General features: G+C 49.4%; 2 protein-coding genes across 2 annotated transcripts in view; one reads left to right on the forward strand and one right to left on the reverse strand.

The window, feature by feature from the left end:
- Positions 1-6,015, forward strand: part of REC114 (REC114 meiotic recombination protein) — an 89,552-nt gene extending 83,537 nt beyond the window's left edge. The window contains exons 4-6 of the mRNA XM_004712024.2: positions 907-1,107; positions 5,544-5,630; positions 5,799-6,015. Of these exons, the coding sequence (XP_004712081.1) occupies positions 907-1,107; positions 5,544-5,630; positions 5,799-5,963 (453 nt within the window). The 3' untranslated portion in view covers positions 5,964-6,015. The remainder of the gene's footprint in view (positions 1-906; positions 1,108-5,543; positions 5,631-5,798) is intronic.
- The window catches only part of NPTN (neuroplastin), a 111,891-nt gene continuing 95,042 nt past the window's right edge, over positions 6,016-22,864 (reverse strand). Inside the window, exons 6-10 of the mRNA XM_045285666.1 lie at positions 16,569-16,702; positions 13,433-13,706; positions 8,284-8,305; positions 7,569-7,643; positions 6,016-7,067 (exon numbers count right to left, since the gene is read on the reverse strand). Coding sequence (XP_045141601.1) covers positions 7,583-7,643; positions 8,284-8,305; positions 13,433-13,706; positions 16,569-16,702 — 491 coding nt within the window. The 3' untranslated portion in view covers positions 6,016-7,067; positions 7,569-7,582. The remainder of the gene's footprint in view (positions 7,068-7,568; positions 7,644-8,283; positions 8,306-13,432; positions 13,707-16,568; positions 16,703-22,864) is intronic.

Below are 22,864 nucleotides of genomic sequence, written 5' to 3' on the forward strand. Positions count from 1 at the left end.
ACACTGGTACAGATAGGAACTGGAAACACAGGGAATCCAGAACTGATGATCCCTAGGGACCAGAGCTGAGAGTAGCAATACTGGGTAGAAGAAAGGTGGGGTAAAAAGGGGGAACCGATTGCAAGGATCTATATATAATCTCCTCTCTGGAGGATGGAAAACAGAAAAGTGGGTGAAGGGAGACGTTGGACAGTGTAAGATATGACAAAATAATAACAAATTATCAAGGGTTCATGAGGCAGGGGGTAACGGGGAGGGAGGGGAAAAATGAGGAACTGATGCCAAGGGCTGAAGTAGAAAGCAAATGTTTTTGAGAATGATGGCAACAAATGTACCAATGTGCTTGACACAATGGATGGATGTATGGATTACTTATTTCTTAATCATTGCATCTGCCCCACATTTGCTCACCTGCCAATGATGCAACTCACACAGCAAACTAGAGACGTCTCGCAATGTGATTTGTACAAAATACTCACTTTTCCCGTGGGACGTCCACCTCGTGTGCTCTTTTGTGTCCTCAGCCATAGGCAGACCTTGTGGAGCCAGGACTGGTATGCATTACCTTCACTGATTTCCCACTGAAGCTCTGATGTTTTCATTCCCAGCCAGATACAACACTGATCTTTTACTGCCACCAGTGTCAGGACCACCTTTGGCTTACAGTTGGGGGCTTTCCGTGTTCTGTCGCTGCTAGTTCCCTGAAGGAACTCATTCTAAGAGGACTTGGTCTCAAAGGGAGGAGAACAATCACTATTGGCTTCGTCTGCCGCCACATGAACAAGATACTTCACCCATACTTCTTCCCCAGCAAAGGAAGCCGTTAGAAAGGCGCCCCCCCCCCCTCCGAATGAAAGGGGTACATATCCAGGGTCACTCAGCATGACTTTTGTTTTTTTCCCACAGAGCAAAAGCCGCATGTTCCGGGTACAGTTTAGTGGTGAGTCAAAGGAGCAGGCACTGGCACGCTGCTGCAGCTGTGTGCAAAGCCTGGCCCAATACATCACCGTCCAAGTCCCTGAAGGAATCGTCCAGGAGCTCCGGCCACCCAAGGCAGGTGAAAGCCAAGGGCAGGACTGGGTGGAGAGTGCCCCGCAGCAGCCTGGGGTGAGTAGGTGGCTGTACCTGCTGTACAAGAAACAGGACTGTGTAATGTACCCCAGGGGCCAACATCAAAATGGAATTGAGCGAGTCCATTGAGTTTGCAGTTCGAAAGATATTTAATGCTGGCTGAGTTATTTTAATTGAAGGCACAATCCTCACTGTGCCTTCCATTATCCCAGAAAGCCTTGGTGTGTAGCAGGTTACACATTGGGCTGCTAACTACACACGGTCAGCAGTTCAAAACCACCAGTTGCCTCTTGGGAGAAAGATGAGACTTTGTGTTCCCCTAAAGATTTACAGTCTTGGAAACCCACAGGAGCAGTTCTCCTCATTTAAGGTTACTGGGAACAGTCATTTACAGAGTCTGATCCAAAGATGTCTCCCCAATAACCTTCTTAAGGGTCCACCAGGTCAAAGTTGTTTTCCAAAACATTGTTGTTTGCTGACACCGAACAATCCCATGTGACAGTCAGTACTGCCCGACAGACTTTCCAAGGCTGTCACTTTTGTGGCAGCAGGTCTTCCTCCTCTGGGTGGGTTTGAACCATCAACCTTTCGGTCTGCAGCTGAGTACTTACCCATTGCAAAACCAGGGCTCCTTTTCCAAATACGATTGAGGCATCATTTGCCCTTCTCACTTGGTGGGCATTTGCACTGATTGCATAAAAGCAGTAGTGGACAAAACTGCTGTCACCATCGCACTAGTCAACGCAGGGCACCACACCATGCTGCTAATTCATTGTATTTTCCCTCGGTCACCAAACTAGAAGGCGCTGCATACTGAAGTATGACAGCGGTCTCACTGTGTGACACAGAGATGTGAACTGACCCAGCCGCCTCCCCCGCTCCCACTAGAACGCCATTATTACTTCAAAGAACCGACGACGGTCTCCTCAGATTTGGGTATTTGGTGGACATTTTATTGAAAATGTCGAAATAATGCAATCACATCAGGAAAGCAATTGGAAGTGTTTATTGACAATGATGAAATTTAAACTGTCAAGTGAAGATTAGAATTTTTAAAAACTTAAAAGACTTGACAGCTTCCTAACCCCAAAGACTTTTCTGACATTGACGTTAATGAAATGATTCCGCATTTGGATGATCTATATAGTTTTGTGGAAGAAAGAAGCCCAGGTGGCGATGTGGTTATGGATTGGGCTGCTGACTGCAAGGTCGGCAGTTTGAAAGCACCGGCTTCTTGGCAGGAGAAAAAGGGGGCTTCCTAGGGCTCCAGTCTCTGCAGGTCACAGAGGCAGTTCTCCTGTCCTGTAGGGTCACTAGAATCAGCCATCGACTCGATGGCAGTGTGTTTGGCTTTTGGTTTCTATTCCCATAAAGACTTAGTCTCAGAAACTCACAGGGGCAGTTAGTCCTACCGCGTCCTATACAGGCTTGCTATGAGCCCTACCATGTTCTCTACAGGGTTGCAAAAATCATTACATTTTCATTTGGCTTAATATATTTTTCAAGATGTTTTTGAAATAATAGGCTTATTATTTTTAGTAGTTTATTAGTACATTATTTTTAATTTTTAATGTAAATATTGATGATTGTACTCAAAAGCCATTTGAAAGGCCTCATTTCGTAAGGTATGAACAGGTCTTAAGAGCCAAAAGTTTAAGAATTGTTGCTATGGAATTGTCCCCAAGTACAGGTTCCTGCACCTCTTTGCTATTAATAAGAAAGCACCTGCCTCTGCCCTTGGAATGAATTGCAAGCTAACGTTTTTCCTGCCTTGAGTATGACATCACAAACATGACTTTCCACCACTGCGTCCTGTTGGTCCTCCTGTGTGCTGTGTTATCCCCATTTCATCCAAGGGGAGCATACATTCACACGAGCACACATCTGAGCAGGCCATCGTCTGTTCTTTGAAGCAATAATGGCGTTCTAGTGGGAGCGGGGGGTGGTGGCGGGGTGTGTGTGTGTGTGTGTGTGTGGAGAGAGAGAGATAGTTAGTTAGGGGTAAGGCAGATGTTGGTAAGCAGGGAACTGCCAGGATGGCTACCTTTCCAGATCGAGGCTCAGAGGCTCGGTTCCCAAATGTGGCTGACCACTGGGATCACCTGGGGGCTGGATAATCTGCACATCTCAGCCCCTCCCCGACGACATTCTGCGTCATTAGGTTGCAAGTAGAACCTTATTTGGTCTACCGCTCCTTTTTCAGAAAAAAGAACAAAAAATTACCCAGCACCCCCGACAACTAAAAATGTCTGCACTAAGGCCCGCAATCCAGGGTACAGTGGAGCTGCCTGTCTTCGCAGCCCCGGGATCATTCCAGTGTCCCCCAGGGGGCAGCATCACCCACTTTGGGAAACTAGCCAGCAGCCAGGGGCACGTGAGATGGAGCGTCTGAAGCTGTAAAGCAGAAGGCAAGACAAAGCCACCACTGTGTGGCCCGAGAACACACTGGTCTTCCTGATGATGCCAGGGGCACGCAGCCCCAGCTCTGCCCTCACCCCTGCGGTGCAAATCTGGCCACATGCGCCCTTCCTCCGGATCCATCCTGAGAGCTGCAGCCATGGCAAGCTCTGGTCACCCTGCAGCTCTCCACTGCTGACTGAGAAGACAGCTGGTTGCACCCCCCTCCGCTTCCCAGGAGAGGGGTACAACAAGCCTGCTTCATAAAGAACCCGGTGGGGGCAGTTCAACTCTGTCCCACAGGGTCACAGTGACTTGTAATCTGCGTGGCAGCAGCCGGTTTTTATACATACCTTTTGGTCTAAAATAGGTGTTCCCTTCTTTACAAGTAGAGATAATTCCATGGCTTTCTATTTCAAGTTCTTGAGTCATTTCCTGGCCTGCACGCTCGTCTTTAACTTTGCCTCAGCCTTGTAATTTTGCTAATTGTGGCCTAACCAGGTGTTTTTCCAACCTGAGGGCTTCTAAGGCAACTCAGCCCCCCCCTGGGAGGAGAGAGGATGAGTCCCTAGGAATGCTCTCCACTGCGCAAAGCAGCCAGAGCTTCCTTCTGCGAGGGTGAAGGGCTGTGGAACCCTTGGTTCCACCGACTAAGTGCTCAGCACCTGACTCCGGCAGCCCCTGTCATGTTGATCTTTCCAGCAGTTTGAGGCAGCCCGGCTGAGGGCAACTGCTAGATCTGCTCAGAGCCGGCTAGGGTCGGAGCAGAAACCCCGGCACGGCAGCAGGAGAGAGAACTGGAGCTCCTGTTCCCGAGAGCCCCTCAGCCTTGCACTCATTTTGACTTCCTGTTCTTCACAGGGTTTTCCTTCCTCTTGGTCCCCCACTGCGTTGGCTCATGCTTTCAGGGCTGTGCTACTGGCCATACCTACTAAGGCCTGTTCAGCCAGAACGGGCACCCTCCCTATGCAGGGCCTGCGTTTCTGCCTGTGCTCCATCCTTTGCTACACCTACTGTAGAGACCCTGCTTTCCTGCTGGGGAATGGTGCGCAGCCAGCCTGGGGCCAAAACACCTGCCGGGTCCTGGCGGGGAAGGAGCCATGGTGGGTGCTCAGAAGTGCCCGTCAGGTGGTGGCAGCTTAGTCCTTCATGGCCCCAGGTCCCATGCAGCTGCTCCTTCCCTCACCTGAGCGCGGCCTCCACGCTCACAAGGCCTTCAGCCTACTTCCCGCCTGCAAGCTGAGCCCAGCACCTACCTCACCCCAGTTCTCCCCGTGCTGTTCGCTTCAGATCTCACTGGTCTGTGGCTTCTTGCGGGCAGGACCTCTCTGCCCATCCCCTCCATTGCCTGTGTCTAATAGAAAAAAACAAACTCACAGCCACCCTGTAGGACAGAGTAGAACTGCCCCTGTGAGTTCCTGAAACTCTTTCAGGGGAGAAGACACCCTCAGACTCCTCCCACAGAGCAGCTGGTGGTTTTGAACTGCTGACCTTACAGGTAACCACCCTATCCGTAACCACAAAGCCACCAGAGTGCCTGGTCCTAGTGTAAGGTAGGCACACACTGGTGAGTGAATGGTCTACAAAAAATATTTACAGAACTCCTTTCCTCAGAAAACAAACTGGAATTTTAAAAAAATGTAACCATTTATGTGGTTACTTGATTGTAGGGGTTGTTTGTTGTTTCTTTTCTGTACTAAGCACAGATCATTACTTAAGTCATCGTTTTAGGGGGTGACAGATCATGGTTAGCAGACCCTTCACAGTGCCCACGAGCTGTTCCAGCGGCTTGCTGCTTGACTGTAGGTGCGGGCTGGGCTCTGCAGGGGGAGCACTCACTGCCTGTCAGACTGAACATCGGGGCCAGGCCCGGCGCCCTGCCCTGGACTCCCTTCGCGGGGTACCCAGAGGGACAGTCCAGGGAGAACCGGTGCAGACCGACAGGCAGCCGGGGGTTTTCACCAACCGCTGCTCTTCTCACGCAGGGGCAGGTGTTCCAGTCCCTCAGTGGGCTGTGTTCATGATTCTGCTCCGCCAGTGTCCTCATTGCTGTTTTCGCCTTCCCATCCTGCCAGACCCCAGCGCAGCTGCTGCCACCTGCGCCGAGATCACCAGGCTCAAGTGGCCCACGGGAGAGGACATCGGTGACCCGCTTAGCTCAGGTAGAGCCTGTGTATGTGCTTATCTCTGTCACAAAGTACAGTAGTTTCATGAGAACGTGTCCAGAATGTAAGATTTTTTGAAGGTCTTGAGAGAGTTTTGGTGAGAAACAGGCCAGGAAGGGTTGTGATTCAGACTCTAACACGTGGCCTCTTTTGATATGCCCGCAGTCTCTCCTGGCGTCAGAGGAGCTGCCCCTTGCCTATGGGCAGTCTGCCTGGGGCGCTGGCGATCTTGGCCCTTTCCTCCGCTCATGCCTTCTGGACCAGCATTTCCCAGCATTTGTAGAAGAGGTGGAGAAGGAACTAAAAAAGTTGACAGGGTTGAGAGATTAAAGTGCTGTGCACAGATGTAACAAGATACTAGAATAAAAAGCAATATTCCCAACACCTTTTATCGATGTTTTATTTTTTAAAAACAGATAAATTCACTTTTTTCTTTAATACATCATTGCACTTCAACAATTACACAAACACAAGTACATGCATCTAGAGTTCCGTACTGCATGAGAACCCTATTAGGATAGAAAATCTATAATCAACCATCCGGTAAATCAATGGGGGTAAATACAGTGTCAAACCAGGGAGAGATAGTCGCATAGAGTAAGTACCACCATGCTGTAACGTTTCAAGGGCATTTAAAACAAAAGGTAAATTATAAAAGTATGCCTTAATTCAATGTACAAGAATCAGGTTTAACATATCAGTGCAAAAGGATTTAAGAATTTACATGATTTAACAAGAAAAAATTAATCACTTAAAAAGCAATCATACATATATACTGCAATTCATTATATCCATTCAGTGGACTGTACCAGCGTCTTATTAAAGTCATAGGTTAAGCCCTTAAAATTATACATTTCAGTTTATATTACTCATCTGTATGTATCGGAACCGCACAATTTCCTCATTTGACAACATAGAATGAGGCGTGAATGTCAGCAGCTTAAAAATGAAACGAGCATTTAATTTTTGAATTTCTCCCACCCCCCAAAATATAAATATATATATATATTTATATACTGTATATATCTGTAGGTTTTGCTGTACTTTACAAAAATGTATCACTAGATGGCAGCAGTGCATTTGAGAGCTTTGCCAATTTAACAGCTGCATTAAGTAAAAAATGGCGCATGCATGATCTGATCCTCAGGGGACCTTTTCACGTCTATTTAAATATTTTAACAAAGGGGAGGGGAAGGCAACATTCACAGCACATCAAGCCCAAAATAGTTTACACCTTCTACACTGAAGCATGGCTTAGAATGTGTCTGGCGAGGTCACCCTTACAGGAGAGGCTAAATAAGGCATGCTTTAGACAGTCATTGTGGTGTTGCTCACTTGAAGGGGAAGAAAATGGAGTGATAGTGATAGAACCAACGAGGCCCAAGCATAAAACTTAGCAGGTCGTGTTGCCACCAGCTTCAGGAATCTAACCATCTGGAAAGAGAGAAGAGTCAGAAATTAGAGGGCAAGGTGCACTGTCATCTGGGGCCGCCTCGGAGGTGACATGTGAAACATAGCTCTGGTTCAAACAGCATGCTCAGGAACGTGGTGTGACATTCTGATCTCCATGTGCCCGATACCATGGCCTGCTATAGTACGGCCTTCCCCTTGACGGTAAAGTGAGCCCAGGTGGCCTCTGGGATTCACTCACCCAAGAAAGGTGGTGATTGCAGGGTTCACTCTCTTTAAAGGTCAGATGGAAGAGCAGTGCAGTGTGATCCGTGTGCCGAAATGGCATTCATACAAGTATGCCAAGCAACATGCCAAGAAAATGGTTCCCTTCCCAGCCACCAACTCTGGCAGACAGAACTCAGCGACGGTATCAGCTGCTGAGATGAAGGGAAGCTCTCCCAAGGGAACACCAACGACTGAAGAATTTGGTGACAAGGTCAGAAGCACATGCACGTTCAGATCTAAAGAAGGCTATATACTTACATTAGAAGCAGTACTTAATTTGTGTTTCTCTGGCGCAAGTTTTTATCTTTGTGATTGTTGGTGGAGTTGGTTTTCCTTTGGAGGGAAAATTGCATTACAAGAGTTAACCTCAGTCAGGAGCAACCATTTATTGAAAGTACAACACATGGAAATACAGGAGTCGTTCACTCATGTAGGTAGGAAATCGTTTGGAGGCATAAAAATATCCCTTATATAAAATACCTTCATTCACTCAGTAATAGGTCCTTTTGACTCCCAAGGCAGACAACCAACTCTAATCCAATTAATTACTAGAAAATTAAGACTAGAATAGATCTTCTCTCTGCTAAATACTGCTGCCCCCTTGGGACAGATGGAGAATCTCCTACTGGACTGGAGGAGGTCCCACTTCTCTTGGATCCCAGCACCTGCTCCAGGAGCAGGGTGAAGGATGTGCTGTCTTCCAACTTAACAGCTAACTCGAACAAATCCTACAACCTCCAATGATCCTTATTAATTTAAGCGTATAAAATACACAGAACATTTTTCCCCCTGGTACTCTAGTCTGTTGCCTGTTCTGGGACCCAAACAATCCCCATTCAGGTCACTGTCACTCTGAAGGCTGCAGGGCCACACACACTCATCATTAGCTCCCCAACATGCTCAGCTGCTCCAGGGGTTCAACAGCAGCACCAACCACCACAAACCGCTGGACAGTGTCCAGGAAAGTACTTACATCGGCCCAGCTGGTTCATCGTCTGCACAGTTGTTCCATTTTTAAAATCCGCCGAACGATGGAAGAAGAAGAAGAAAAGAGGAAGTTGTGACACTCTGGAAATGGGCTAACAGAACAGCAAACGGCAAACATGGCTATTCATAGCATTTGTTCAAGGCCATTCCATCTGGAAGTGCAAAACACTCATGGAGCTACTGCTAGAGTCAGGTTCGTAATGGCAGGTGTGTTGTTTCAATGGGTTTAGTTAACACTTGGAATGCGTGTCATGAAAAACTGCAACTGTAGTGGACAGATAGGCTATAAGATCTTATTCTCATCTTGTCCCCAAGTTCCAGTGGTTCACTCATAAGAGATGAGAAGACAAACCAACATTTCAGTTGTAAAATCCTGCTGTTTGTTTTCTTGTTGTGAAGACATGGCCCAGTCCTACAATTCAGAGAGCCTTTAGTCTGGAGAATCGGAGAGGAAGAGGGAGTCACGAAGGTCAAACCTACGTACTGGGGGGTGTTCTGTGACACACCAGAGAGAGGGCAGTGGTGACACCCCTCAGATAGAAAGGTTCACTGTATTCCCTGGCCAGAACCAGAACCCAAACCCAGAAGAGTCATGGGCCAGTTTTGTTTTTTAATCAAAAAGCTTGTGTTAACTGCATTGAGAAGCCATTTAAATGGTTTAACATTTTCTTTCTTGTTTCAACCAAGGGCAACTTGGTCCCCTTCAAACAGGGAAAGAAGCATGGGGTGGAGGGAGAGCCCCCTAGGGGCACAGGTAAGTTACATTTGATTTCTTTTGAATGTACAGGAGTCAGGTGGGCTAGGAGACCCAGAATGGTCACACTTCATGAGGGGCAGGTCGAAAACCTCTCAGCAGGATTCCACAAGGGGACTTGGTGCACATGAAGCAGTTATGGAGGCCACAGTCTCAGGGCAGCCATCTGCAGGAGCACACATCGGGAGGAATGTCTGTCAAAGGGAGACATTGCTCCACTGGCCCTTGGAGGCACGGAAAGGCAAAGCCACCGCCAGCACACACAGTGACGGGAGCAGGGGGGAACTTCAAAAGGAAAAAAAGAAAAGAAAAAAAACTAACCACAAACCAATGACTCATCAGTCAAAGCACAAGGCCAGTGTCCACAGAGCCCGATACTGACAACAACACACCAGAACAGGTACAGAGAACAAAGTTGGACTGTGGGACACCCACTACATCTGTGTGCTGCGCACGCAGCAGAGACACATGCCCAACCACTGTCCTCCCTCACCGCACCACGCTGCATCACTCGGCTATGTGCTCAGACCTCAGCCCTGGGGGCTGCATGGGCAAGGCCTGGAGCAAACAGTACGGGCACTGCTCTGGTTGCACCCCGAAACCACAGACTGCTGATGCGGGGCAGCAGATTTGGGAAACTGACCATTCTACTCCCAATAAAAGAAAAAGGCGGGGCAACTACAGAGGCCAAAGGGAGTCACGATAGCCAGGCAGGCCTTCCCCAAGCATGGCACTGCTGGCACGATCCAGGCCCTTCACACCGCAAGCGTCTCTCTGGGGCTGGGGGTGGGTGCCCCCCGTGTCTGTAAGGAATGCCATTTTCCAGCATAGCAAGCTGCCAGCGTGCCGAGGGTGGCCCAGCCCCTGTGAAATAGCCATGCCTGCAAGTGGGAGCGGCGGTGAGTCACACCAGTATCGCCTTCACCAGCGAATGGGCCCCTGCGTCTCCCCCACCCCGAAATCCACAAAGAACAAGGATAAGAGCTTGGGTCTCCCCACTACACAGTTCCCTGCAATACGACTTACAGGCCAGACAAAAAACAACTGGACCCCAACTGGGCAATCAGGAGTGAGGGAAAGAACAGAAAGAACTAGGGGGGTACAAAAACCAAAGGAAATGAGGATTAAACAGCAAACTGAAATCCAAATTAGTTGTGAGAGTGAATGGAGTAAACTTGAGGAAAAGTGTTAACATCATGAACTGTGCATCGGATAGACTGAAGCGGAGATTAAACAAACTCCAAAAGCATGCAGATCGCTCACTTACCACCATGTTTTAAGGGTGTGATGCAATTGGAGGGGAAAAAAAAGAAGTCACAGTAACCGACAGATATCAACATACCCCAAACCCTCAGGCCCAGAGAGCCAGCGGGCGCAATGTTGCCTACAGGCAGCACCGCCTCATCGAGTAGGGACTCTGAGCTGCTGGGTGGGCACAGGGGCCCTGAAGCCAAAACAACCACGAGCTGACTATCTCGTCAAAGCTGCTGCTTCATGAGGGCCTTAGTTGGGTCTGTCCTCCGTAGAGTAGCATTGAGCCCAAGAGAGATGAATGGTTACTTTCTTTTCAGTCCTAATGTATTTTCTTTATCTGGGAACTTGTTACCCAGGTGTGTGTGTGTGTGTGTGTACGCACACATACGTGCTGTGTCAAAGTGTCCAATTGTTTTGGCCAGCTAAGAATCTGGAATATTAGATTCACTCTTAATTCTAATGTGTCTGAAAGCTTGGCTGTATCAAGGCCATTTCCAAAACAACCTCCAAAAATCCTGCCATCAAGTCAACCCTGACTCACTGTGACCCTGTAAGACAGAGAGCAACTGCCCCTGTGGGTTTCTAGGATTAAAAATCCTTCAAGGAGCAGAAAGTCTGGTCTTTCTCCCAGGGAGACTTGATGGATTTGAACTACTGGCCTTATGGTGAACTGCCCAATTCATACCCCAACGTGCCATCAGGGTGCCTCAGGGCCCCTGAGAATGACCCAAATGTCTTCTCCACCATTGGGCTTTCCAGTCCCCCTCCTTGACTCTTCCTCAGGGTTCAAGTGACTCAGTTCAGTTGGCAGGAGCCAGCCCAGAAGGGGGTCCGTGCATAGATGCTGTCAGAGGGCTAGAAGGCACCAGGCATGGTAGCTTGGCCTATTCTCCCAGAGCACAGACAAATGGTGAGTCGGGGCAAAGCCCCCAGCTGTTCCAGGAAGCACTGAAGGTAACAGCGAAGGAGAGCCGAGCCACCGACGGGGTCTCAATCGGGCCACACCAGGCCAGGAACATAGGTGTGCGCGTTGCTCCCTTACAAAACAGCAGGGTAAACTCAGTGGGTAAAGTTTTAGATTGGGGCTTCTTAACCCAAACTCTTTTTCTATGAGAAACTGAAAAAGAATAATTGCTTCTAGTGGGACACGTAAATGAACCCAGCCTCCTTCCTAGGGGAGGAAGCGAACCACACTCAGAGGGCACACTATACAAATGCACTGTTTCATTCTTTGACTGCGGGGCTGAGCTAGCAAGAACTCAAAGACGGCCTCAAATGTGAATACCGTTGAGTTCTTGAAAGAAAAAAAGTTCCTGAGTCTGAAATAAACCCTAGTCTATCTTGATCATAAAGTACTTCTTTGGCAGAGAATACATGTCACTATTTTTTTTAATGTGTATTTTTAAAAATTCCCATTGCCCTAAGAGCATAAATAGCCAGCACAGGGCCACTAAAAAGTTGAAGGTGACAATTCATTGGCTCTAAAATGCCAATGTGCATTACATCTCCATTCATTCTAAAAAGTGTGCACATAGACATTTGCAGGAGGGAGGTGCTTATGGGAAGGCAGCGTGTCCTCACTGAGGTTGACCAAGGGAGGAGCGCGAGACCCACAGAGAACTCACAGGGCCTGGGAAGATGGGGCAGGGGCGATTTTTGAGAAAGGCTTCTGAACCAAGGAGCATGGAGGAAAACAGGCCTCTGCTTCCCTGGGCTGGTGGCTCCACTTGGGAAGGCAGCCAATGCTAGCCATTCCTCAAACGGATCCAGAATGCCTTCCACCCACCCTGGGCTACAGCACCTGAGAAGCCAAGGGGCAGGCAGCCTCATCTCAAAACTCAGAAGGCAGGCTGTGAAGTCCACCTTTGCCTTCTCCAACCTGACTCTGTTTCTCATCCTCTCTAGAGGGCAAGTCGAGGGCAGTGATGCTGAACAAAGCAACAGCGCACAAAAGAGTAAGAAGGCCTTTTGGGGAGTAAGGCCTAAGGGTGCCCGAAGAGCCAAGCTGAAAACACCAACAATAGGCAACTCTCCATTTGCTCTCTGGTCTAAATGCAGGCCCGCTTCACTTGAGCTGAGAGAGGAAGAGGACTAGATGTCAGAGAAGCTGCTCCGTGCACCTAGAGGGGAAGGACACACCATGGGCCCATGCCTATGCTGGAGCACACCAGCCACTCACTGAAGAGGCCCTGCTTCCTGTCCCCCAACCCCAACTGTCCGCTGAAACCCCTTCATGGTCCATGATGCTACTTGGCTTAATGTAGGCAAGGAGACTTTGGAGTTGCTAAGAGTAGGGAAGCAGCCACTGCCCTTGAGAGACTAAAGCCACTGGTACGCCTCTTAAAGAAGTGCCTGCCCCACTTAGTATGTGGGCAGGCCGGCCAGGATGCTGTGGTCCTGGGTCCCTACCACAAGACACAGATGACTCAGGGACAGGCTCTGGTGCCAGAGTAGAGTGGCACAAGCCCAGAGCTGTCGGGCGATTATCAGCAACCAGTCGGCTTCCACTGCACTCAGGGTACACTGAGGTAAGACACCCTCTCTCCAGTCTTAAGCTAGGCAGGGGGTGGGGCAGCGTGGACTGTAGGGGTTAGCCTTGGCTAGCTTCGTCTTCCATTGGACAGGCAGTTGTTAGCCACCTGCCACCAGTCTTCTCTGGGAAACAGAATAAAAACCCAAGAAGGAACCTTAAAACCTTCCAGAAGAAACGAGCCAAGGAGACTCACAGGCTGGATCGCCCCAGTGCCTGACAAGTGTCTGAGGCAGCGGTTCCCTCAAGGAGCGACACCAGGCCACCACGTGGCAAACACCTGGATACCTTCAATTTGCCTGAAAGGCCAGATGGCCTGGCTTCTAAGCTTGACTTGGAGTCTCCTCAAACTCAAGCTGCCTGATGATCTGTGTCGAAGGAGGACAGAGCTGAACAGAGAGAGGGATGGTTGCTGTTCCCCACAGGGGGCCTGAAGGGCAGGCAGAGCTGGGGTTTGAGAAGACCCAAAACAGAGAGGCAGACTCAGTTAGAATGGAAAACAATCTTGAGAAGTAGTTTAAGAATTTTTCATTTTGGATTGAATCCCACGCCAAGGAGCCAAGCCCAACATCAGAGCGAGTTTGTGGGGAACCTTACCGTCGGGAACCTCGTCGGGCCGCTTCCTCTTCTCATACACAATGATGATCACCACGAGGATGATGATTTCGGCCAGGATGCCCAAGAAAGGCCAGAGTGGGGCCAGGTGGCTTCGTACTCTGAGGATGGTGACCACGGAGTCGGAGCCAATGGAGTTGGTGGCATTACACAAGTACTCGCCAGGGTCTTCTGTGATGTGGAGGTTCACAATGTTCAGCTCGGTGTAATTTTCCTTGTTGATGATGAAAAAGCGTCCAGAAGCATTATTAATGTCCTGCTTGGGCAGAAAAGGGGAGAACACACAAGATGGGTTACACCAGGTAGCCAGTGGCGCCCACACAGGGCTGCTTGGCATTCTGAGCAGGGGTCTGGCTGGGGCAAGGGAACACTGGCTAGTTAGCACTGATCCAGCACAACCATCTTTGCCCAAGGAATGTCAAGCATTTCACCAGTGAAGTCCTCCAAGGCCAGTGCTGCCTCTAGCCGTGGCCCTCAGGTTCTCTCTTCCATGGAGTCAGTGGCAGGCCAACTGCCTACAGCCGTGGGAAAGGCTGCAGCCAGGTCAGAAACTAGCAGGAAGAGGATAGGGAATGGGAGCGGCCCCATCGACAGGTGTGTCTGGTGACCTTAGGCCTCTCTGATGACTATGAAGCCAGCAACACTTCTTCCTTTAGGTTGGGTGAGTTCCAGAAGGTTCCTTAAACTTCCACCAGAAGCAATGCTAAGAATTTGTCCCTAGTCAAGAATGGGGGAAATCTGAGACATCCCTTCCATGGCACCAAGGTAAATAAAATTTAACAAATCAATCAATATTTACTAATGTGTGCTGTATTTTTTCCGACACTAAGGAGTAGGTGAGACAGGAAGAAACAACACAAAAACGGACGAGGTGTGTGTTATCAGGAGGGAAGCAGCCCCCAGTAGGGGGCTTTGTCCAGAGGCCTGAGGGCACCCAGTAAGTGACCAGAGCTGGCCCTTTGCAGAAGAGCCAACCCTTGGCCGAGATGGAGGGGGACGAGCTGCTAAGCAGGCTGGGTGTGTCCGGGCATGTGTGAGGGCACAGAGTCCCCCCCGGCAGCAAGAGCTGGGATGTGCCAGGAGCACGGGTTTCCTGGAAGACGTTTAGGACACCTTCAACAACAGGCTGTCAGATGGGAGAGGGTGGGCAGAGAAGCTGAGCCCCAGGCAGGATCTTGCCACAGCATCCACTGTTTGCCTGCCCTTGAGTGTGGACGTGTGCAACCACCAGCCTTCTGTTGGGGGAGGTGCGCATTTTGCCAGGAGGAGTTTCAGTGGCACCCCAGAGGGCAGAGCCACTGGCTCAGAGGAACAAGGAGAAAGGCTTGAATCTCGAGGTCTTATGCACAGCAGTCTGCACGGGCTGACCACCACAGGGCTGTGCTGGGGAACGTGCAGCCTTCAAGACCAGTCATTTCGTGAGCCATCAACTCTTGATGTGCAAAGCTGCAACCTTTTCTAAACCCTACATGACCTACCTGCTCCTAACTTGTGACTGTTCCTCACAGGTGGAGGTGACTGCGGCCATCAAGCCTTCAATGGCAGCTTCTGAATGCCACCCCATGCCAGACTGCCACCTCCTCCCTCAGTCCAATCCACATGGCCAGGGCCTCGTCCTTGCGCCCATCTCAGCACTCAGTGAGTTTTAGGAGACCCAACAAGTTGGTTTTCAAAGGCACTAGCCGCAGAGTGACTTCTCTACCCCTTTCTCGTTCAAAATTGTCTCCACCAAATGATACAGTCCCTCAAAACTAAAGGCAGATTAATAATGCCTGACTTTAAACGGTTTTCAAAATGCAACAGGTAATGGAAGCGCTTGCAGGCAAGAGAAGAATAAGGAAGATGAAACTGCCCAGCCGGCTTTGGCAGGAGTTCCAGGCTCTGGAGAAAGGCACTTCCTCCTCACAGCACTGTAGAAGACACACACTGACCAAATGCACGGCTGCCCTGAAAAGTGCCTCCCCCAGCAACTTCGTCTCTCCATCCTTTATCCTGGCCGCCCAGACTAACAGAATGCTGAATCCAGCCATCACTGCCAATGCTGGCAGGTCAGCACCTGGGCATTTTTATTACTGAGACATTATGAGGTGCAAAGGACAATGGTCCCGGAATTAAAAACAAAAACATATTTGACCCTTGGTTTTGCCCCTAATTTACTGTGGTTAATAGGTAACCTTTTTGTTTCTTTCCTCCTCGGCAAAGTAGACAAGTTGAGCTAGACCTCTAGTCTCTAGGGGTCCCTTAGCAGTCTGAAGACTGACACTGAACAGGGATGTGGGCGAAGTTTCCTGCTGGGCAGACGGCTTTAGAAGAGAAAGCCTGTCCATAGCGTGCTCCCTCTGACATAAAAGGCTGCTCATGTTCAGCCAGAGCAAGTGAGAGCGACTTGGGCTCTGCAAACAGCCTGGAGGGCTATCCACAGAGAGAGAGAGAGCGAGAGCGCGCAGGCCTTCTCTGTGATCTTTTCTGGAGATAAAAAAAAGGCAGATATCCAATGTCTAAGGCAGGGGTCCTCACTACGGCCCGGGGCCACATGCGGCCCACCGAGGACATTTATCCAGCCTGCCGGGTGTTGTTGCCACCGCTGCCTGTCCTGCTTAGCAGCCGACTCGTCTAGTGTGCATAGGAATTGGTTCATAGTCTTTTAAAACTATAGTCCGTCCTGCAACAGTCTGAGGGACAATGAAATGGCCCCGTTTAAAAAGTTTGTGGACCCCTGGTCTAAGGTGACCCTAGGACCTTATCAGGGACTTCAATTTCTAGTCATTTTTTCTGGTGCTACATCAATATGTGGAATAAATTATGAACTGCCCTCAGCCAAGTACCTTGTCTTCTCAAAAAAAACCCAGGGAGCCTCATGAAGACGTCTCCAACAATTTTTTCTCCAGGACAAACAGAATAGTAAAAGTTTAAGCTTGGCTCATCCAATGTCCTGTAGGCAGGCAATCTGTTCCCTAAAACACTGACAGATTCAACAAACGCCGTCACAGGGGTCCCTGTGGAATGGAGACTGCCAACAGGCTCCAGGGAAGCAAAGCACACACCCCAGGGTGGGGCTGTCCCAGCAAAGGGCAGCAGCCAGCCGGGCAGAGAGAGCCAGGACTGCCCGCCTACTCACCGAGATGCCATCGCTCTCCTTCTTTAGCCACACCCACTCTGGGTGGGGGTAACCAACTGACTTGCAGTACATCATGGCGTCCTGCCCTTCGTTCTTGTTCTCGCTCCGCTTGTGGCCAGTGATTTCGGGTCTGGCTGTGAGGAAGAGTGTTCAACAGTTATTGAGGCTGCCTGATTTCAACCTGGATATCCAAAGGCCCCACCCCTACTGTCCTGGAGTCCCACTGCAGTCAGACTTTAGGGCCATCCCCATCTTAAGAGAGAAAGCATCTCGGGTCACCATCGGGAGTGCAACCAGCTACAGCTCTGACCGCCTGCCCGGAGCCCTGCCCAAGCAGCCAAGACCGCACCAGGGCTATTTAACACAGGAGGTGCCAATGAAGGGCATGCTCCCTGAGCCGCTGGGAGAGGGTGCAGGCCCATGTGCCCTAAATTAATAAGCTCTCCTTTAATTAGGGGCAATGCAAACAACTACTGTCTCCTATCAGTGAAGTTGAGTTGGTTGCTTTTTTTTCTTCCTTAAAACAACTGCACTAACAATGATTGTGGGTGGGGTCAGCTGTCACATGCTTCCTTCAGAAAATGAGAGATCTCTGAAACAAACGCCTCGAATCAAGTCCTTAGCAATGACTGTAAAACAATACTTAAGATGCGCTGCTGGACAGACAGACCTCCGTGATGAAAGCTTATCAAGTAATGAGAGAGGCTGTCTCAGGAACATGGTCTTCACAAGGGGCCAGGAGATCCAACAGTGGCCCAGGGGGGATTGATGTTAACAGCTAAAAGATGGGACTCAGACAGCTGCATAGGCAACACTGCAGTGAACCAAATTTTGGCGAAGTTTCTGCTGTTAGGGCTCACCTACAGAGAAATAAAGCGCACCTGTGGTCTAGAAAGTGGACCAGTTTCAAGGATCCAGGAAGCCTGGGTTATGGGCAAATTCTTTGAATGAAACCTTCTTTTCTCTTAACTATATTTTCCACCAGTTACAGTTATCTGAAAGCAATAAAACTCCAAAAAAGGTAGGCAGCATTTTATTAGCCAAGTCAGAAAGAATAAGTCTTGTCCAAATTCCAGCTCTGCAGGTTCTGTAACAATTCTGTGCATCAGTTCTACACCCACTACAACATGAAGGTAATTCTTGCCTCCGTCAGCCTTCCCGAGTTTGTGAATAAGATGTCAAGACATTCACTTTGTGACTATAATAAAAGCTTGTATAATTAAACCATACTGTATAACTGATTCTCTATCTACCTGCTTTGATTGCCTTGGCATTTCTCGGGTTCACAAACAAGCAAAGGTCCTGCTGGAATGGGTGTGACCTCATACCAACTCCACCAACAACCACGCCACACTGGGGCCTGCTAAGTACCACTGAGGGGGAGGGATTTTACTAGATAAAGTCGTGATGTTGCATACATTTCCCCAAGCAAAATTCTTCACATGAAGGAAGTGGGTCAACCTGGCTTTATGTTGTTCCCACCAAGCCACTCTTTTCCCACACTCGGATCACTTATTAGACCTAATGTCTGGCCTGGCCACCCTTCCTTGGAGCTTTCTGCAGGCAATGTGAATGGGAAGCCATCTGCAGTACCTCACAGAGCCAGCTCGGTGGCCACACACTCCCCAAGACAGCAGCATGGATGAGAAAGGGTACGCAAGAAGCAGAAAAACCATTACAGGTTGCCTCTCGTGTTTCATTCATTTGGAGAAACATGCTGAGCACCAGCCACATCTCAGACCCGCCATAGAGTATGGTTGGGAAAGGCCTTTCGGACGAGGTGGCCTTTAGCATCATTGTAAAGGAAACAAGACCATTCAAGATCTGCAGGAAGAACATTCTCGGCAGAGAGAGAGAGAGGCAAAAGCTTCAGGCAGGAGTAGGCTTATCTATAAGGAATAGCAAGTAGCACTGCGGGGATGCAGGCTGCCAGGAGATGACAACAAGAAGTCAAAGGGACTCAGGGCCCACATCATAGAGGCCGCTGTAAATGGCTTACATTCACTGCCACTGGAGAATACTGAGCAGAGGAGTGAAGTGATTTATTTATTTTAACAAGCTCTCTCTGGCTGCTACCTGGGCAAAGTCAATCGTGGGAGAGAGACAATAATGGAAGTAAACAGGTCTATTAGGAGGCAATTAGAGGAAAACAGGCAAGAGAGGACGAGTGAGACCAGGAGAGAAGCAGGAAGTGAGAGAGAAGCAGGAAGTGAGTGATAAGTAGTGAGACTCTGGATACAATGAGAAGATTGAGCTGATCTATGAGCTGATGGATTAGGAACTGTAAAAATGGAGTTGCCAGCCAATGACTAAGCTGAGACTACGAGGAGGAGGATCATTTTTTTCTGGCTTTAGTTTAGTTTTGTTTCCAGCTAGAGCAGTGGTGGTGGTAAAAATCAGATGAGATTTAGGACATGCTAACTTTTAGATCTTTATTTAATGTCCAAGTGAAATTGTCCAGAGGGCAGCTCAGGGTGAATATACAAATTCAGAAGCTTACTCTTCTCTTTTCATTTTCACGCTCTTTTCCCCCTCAAAGAGAACATCCACGCTGGCCCTGTTTTTTGACTAATTCCAATACGATGGTGACAAGCTGAACAGCGGCTTTTGCTTTGGGAACTCATCCCCAAGAGGAGACATTAGAACCACCTACCTAAGAAGCGAGCCGTGGGCTTAGCCCCTACAAATGCATCTTCCCAGAGACCCAGACTCCAAGCCCGGGGCTGGTCTTCACTCCCGGCTGGGTGTTTAGGACACGGTCTCTTTCTCTCCTCAGTTTGGCACTCCACAGAGATGAGAGCTCGGCCTCCAAGACAGTTTGTGTGGAAATGAAGCCCTTCCACCCAGGAGCGTGGCTAACCCCACCCCACGGGGCTGGCCCCGTTTAGAGGGTGAGCTGCTTTTTCCTTTATCTTCGCAGTTTAGAAATATCCCCTCTACCCGATGTCCTGTGAAGCAAGCCCTAGTTCACCTTTCTCAAAAACCACACTCAGTGCCATCAAGTCGACCTGGACTCTGAGCGACCCTCTAGGACAGATGAGGGCTGCCCCTGTGGGTGTCCGAGACAGTCGATCTTTAGGAGAGCAGAAAGCAGCAGGTGGTTTCAAACTACTGATCTTGAGGTAAGCAGCCCGTACAGAACGCACCTAGCCGCCAGAGCTCTAGCTACCCTTGGGGCATCACTAGGGGACTGGAGTAGCACCAGCCACATCGCCCGACCCCTGCAGGAATGGTTATACCAACGATCACTTTAGCCTTTGGTCAATGGAACAATTTTCACTTCTTGTTACCCTTTCTAGCCAATGATCATAAGAACATCTGCTCCTGTCCCACCAGCTTCAGGGCAGGGCGGGGCAGGGCAGGGCCACACAAGAAGGAAGGTGAGCAACCGCACTCTGACAGCGCTCAGAGGCTGTTGAGAGGCTGCCCCTTGAGGCTCAGAGTCAGCAATGTGAAAAGTTCTCACAAGCACACCAGCCTGTGCAATCACGAGGTGTCGAAGGGATCAGGTATAAGGCTTCATCAGAACAAAAAATCTTACCATAGTGAATGATGGGGGAGTGCGAAGTGGAGACCCAAAGCCCATGTGTAGGCCACTGGAGATCCTCTTGCAGAGGGGTCTCAGGGAGGAGATGAGCCAGTCAGGGCGCAATGTAGCAACAATGAAAAATACAACTTTCCTCTAGTTCCTAAATGTTTCCTACCCGCTCCCACTATCATGACACGAATTCTACCTTGCAAGTCTGGCTAGACCAGAGGATGAACACTGGTACAGATAGGAACTGGAAATACAGGGAATCCAGGGCGGATGATCCCTATGGGACCAGTAGTGTGAGTGGCGATACTGGGAGGGTGGAGGGAGAGTGGGTAGGAAAGAGGGAACTGATTACAAGGAACTGTATGTGACCTCTTCCCGAGGGGACGGACAGCGGGAAGTGAGTGAGGGGAGATGTCGGACAGGGCAAGATATGACAAAATAACAATTTATAAATTATCAAGGGCTCATGAGGGAGGGGGGAGCGGGGAAGGAGGGGAAAAATGAGGGCCTAATGCCAGGGGTTTAAGTGGAGAGGAAATGTTTTGAGAATGATGAGGGCAATGAATGTACAAATGTGCTTTACACAATTGATGTATGTATGGATTGTGATAAGAGTTGTATGTGCCCCTAATAAAATGATTAAAAAAAAAAAAAGAAAAGTTCTCACAAGTCCCCATGGCCTTTGATAATCCTTCATCTCAGGAAGTGGCACCTCAGGCCCCTCGCACAAAGGGTGGACTGGACTTTAAGGCTCTCCTGAACAAAGCAGGACGAAAGGTCCATGACTTTGGAGACTGGCCCCTATAGCCACTTGGACGTTTCCCTTGTCTCTCTATCGATGGCTTGCCCCAGGGGAGGTTAGCTACCAGGCCGCAGGGACCCTCAGTGCTGCAGAGGGGCGCACATGGTGAGGCATGGAGGTAACCTGCCCACAGCCAGAGGAGTGAGCTCTCTTGGAAGCAAATCTCCCTCAGCCTGGATGGGAATCTCATGAGAGACACTGAGCCAGAACCACCTCATTCGGCTGCTCCCTCAGCTCCTGACCCGTAGACACTGAAGTGATAAACACTAGCTGGGGCATGTTAACTCTGCAGAAGCAAATAACAAATATACTGCCCAAGGTGACCCCGTTTTTATAGATGTGTCAAAGCTATTTAAAACCTGAAATTCCACTGCTCGTAGATGGTAAAGCTAGGATCCACACTCTGCCTCCAGAGGCTCTGCTTTTTGTAGTTCTCTCAACAAGGGAGGAGAGAGGAGATCAAACTGGAGCAGGGTCCACAGGACTTACACTCAATAGTGCAGGTCGGGGAGAGTCACACGGAGCAGACTGCCCAAAGGTTCTTTTTCCTTGCAGGTGGACTAGGACACCTTCAACCAAAGGTGGGGCTGACGGATGGCTCGGAGAGTTTACTCCACACAGTGTAAAGAAAAGAGCTTTGGGCTAGAAATCTATCATTCACCAACTGAGGAGGCTGAGGTAGGTCATTTAAAAACCCTTTACAAATTTGTTTTCACTTTTACAAACTAACTGCAGGGTCGGTGGTTCAAACCCACCAGCAACTCCACAGGAGAAAGAGGAGACTGGATGCTCCTATACCGAGTCGCAATCTCGGAAACTCCGTGGGGCTGCAGTGAGTCAGCAGTGACTCGATGGCAGGGGATTTGCTTTGAGTTTTCTATCAGTTTAACACCTGGTTGGTACTCAGGGTCCAAAACAAACGTTTAAACTGAGCAGGCCAGGGAAGGGCAAGCTTAAGGCTTAGACACAATCAGTTCTAAGAAATCAGTTCTGCTTATTAGCGGCCCTCTATTCACCGCTGATATAAAAAGGAGTGGTTTGTAACTCCAGCAGGTTTAATTAGGTCAGATACTAGCAAATTACACCAATCAATGGCTGATCTCAGTGCCTCACACGGTTCAACAAGGGACGGCATGGCCACGCCCTACTGGCCTGAAAGCGGGTCTACAGAATGGGACCAAACCGGCACTGCCAGAGGGGACAGGACATCCACTCCTGCCTTCCCTTTGCCTCTCAGGGACACAGCAAGGAGGGGCAGAGGGGTCTTAGAAGAGACCACCGACCCACTTGAAAATAAACTCACTCTTTGGCCTCGTTGGCCACATACTCTAATCATTTTCATTCATGGGCATCCTTCTGTCCTTGTTGTAGCTTAATGGTAACAGAGGGTCCCTGAGTCTGCACCCACTGGCACCTGGCTCAACTGCCTCACCTGGGCAGCCTAGGTCTTTAGCTGAGGACAAAAGGCATGCCGCTGTCTCCTCTGCAGCCCCGCCTACTCCCATCCAGCTGCTCTGCAGGCCAAAGGCTGTAGGAGTACCCCTTGGCAAATTGAGAGGTGCTCACACGATGCAGATGGGCAAGAAGGTTCAACAGAACAAAGTTGACGGGTGCAGGGAGGGGCCTCCACCACAGCCTGCTTGTTTGATGTTCACTTTTGAAGCAAGCTCATTACCTCAAACTCCAAACCAAACTCAGTGTTGTGGAGTCGCCCCTCATTCCCAGTGACCCTACAGGACAGAGGGGAGCTGCCCTGTGGATTTCAAAAACTGTAAATCTTTGCAAGAGTACACATTTTTTCTTTTTCCAGTAGAGCAGTTGGTAGTTTTGAACTACTGACAAGATGATTCACAGTCTAACGTGTACCTACTAAGCCACCAGGGGTCCTTTCTCATCTGGGGAAGTTTTTCATGAACAGCCATCCTTAAAGGTATTGCCAGTCAGTCTCACAGTCTC

Source organism: Echinops telfairi, unplaced genomic scaffold (assembly GCF_000313985.2).
Source record: "Echinops telfairi isolate 266 unplaced genomic scaffold, ASM31398v2 ScPeMD7_7475;HRSCAF=8513, whole genome shotgun sequence".
In the NCBI taxonomy this organism is placed as follows: domain Eukaryota; kingdom Metazoa; phylum Chordata; class Mammalia; order Afrosoricida; family Tenrecidae; genus Echinops; species Echinops telfairi.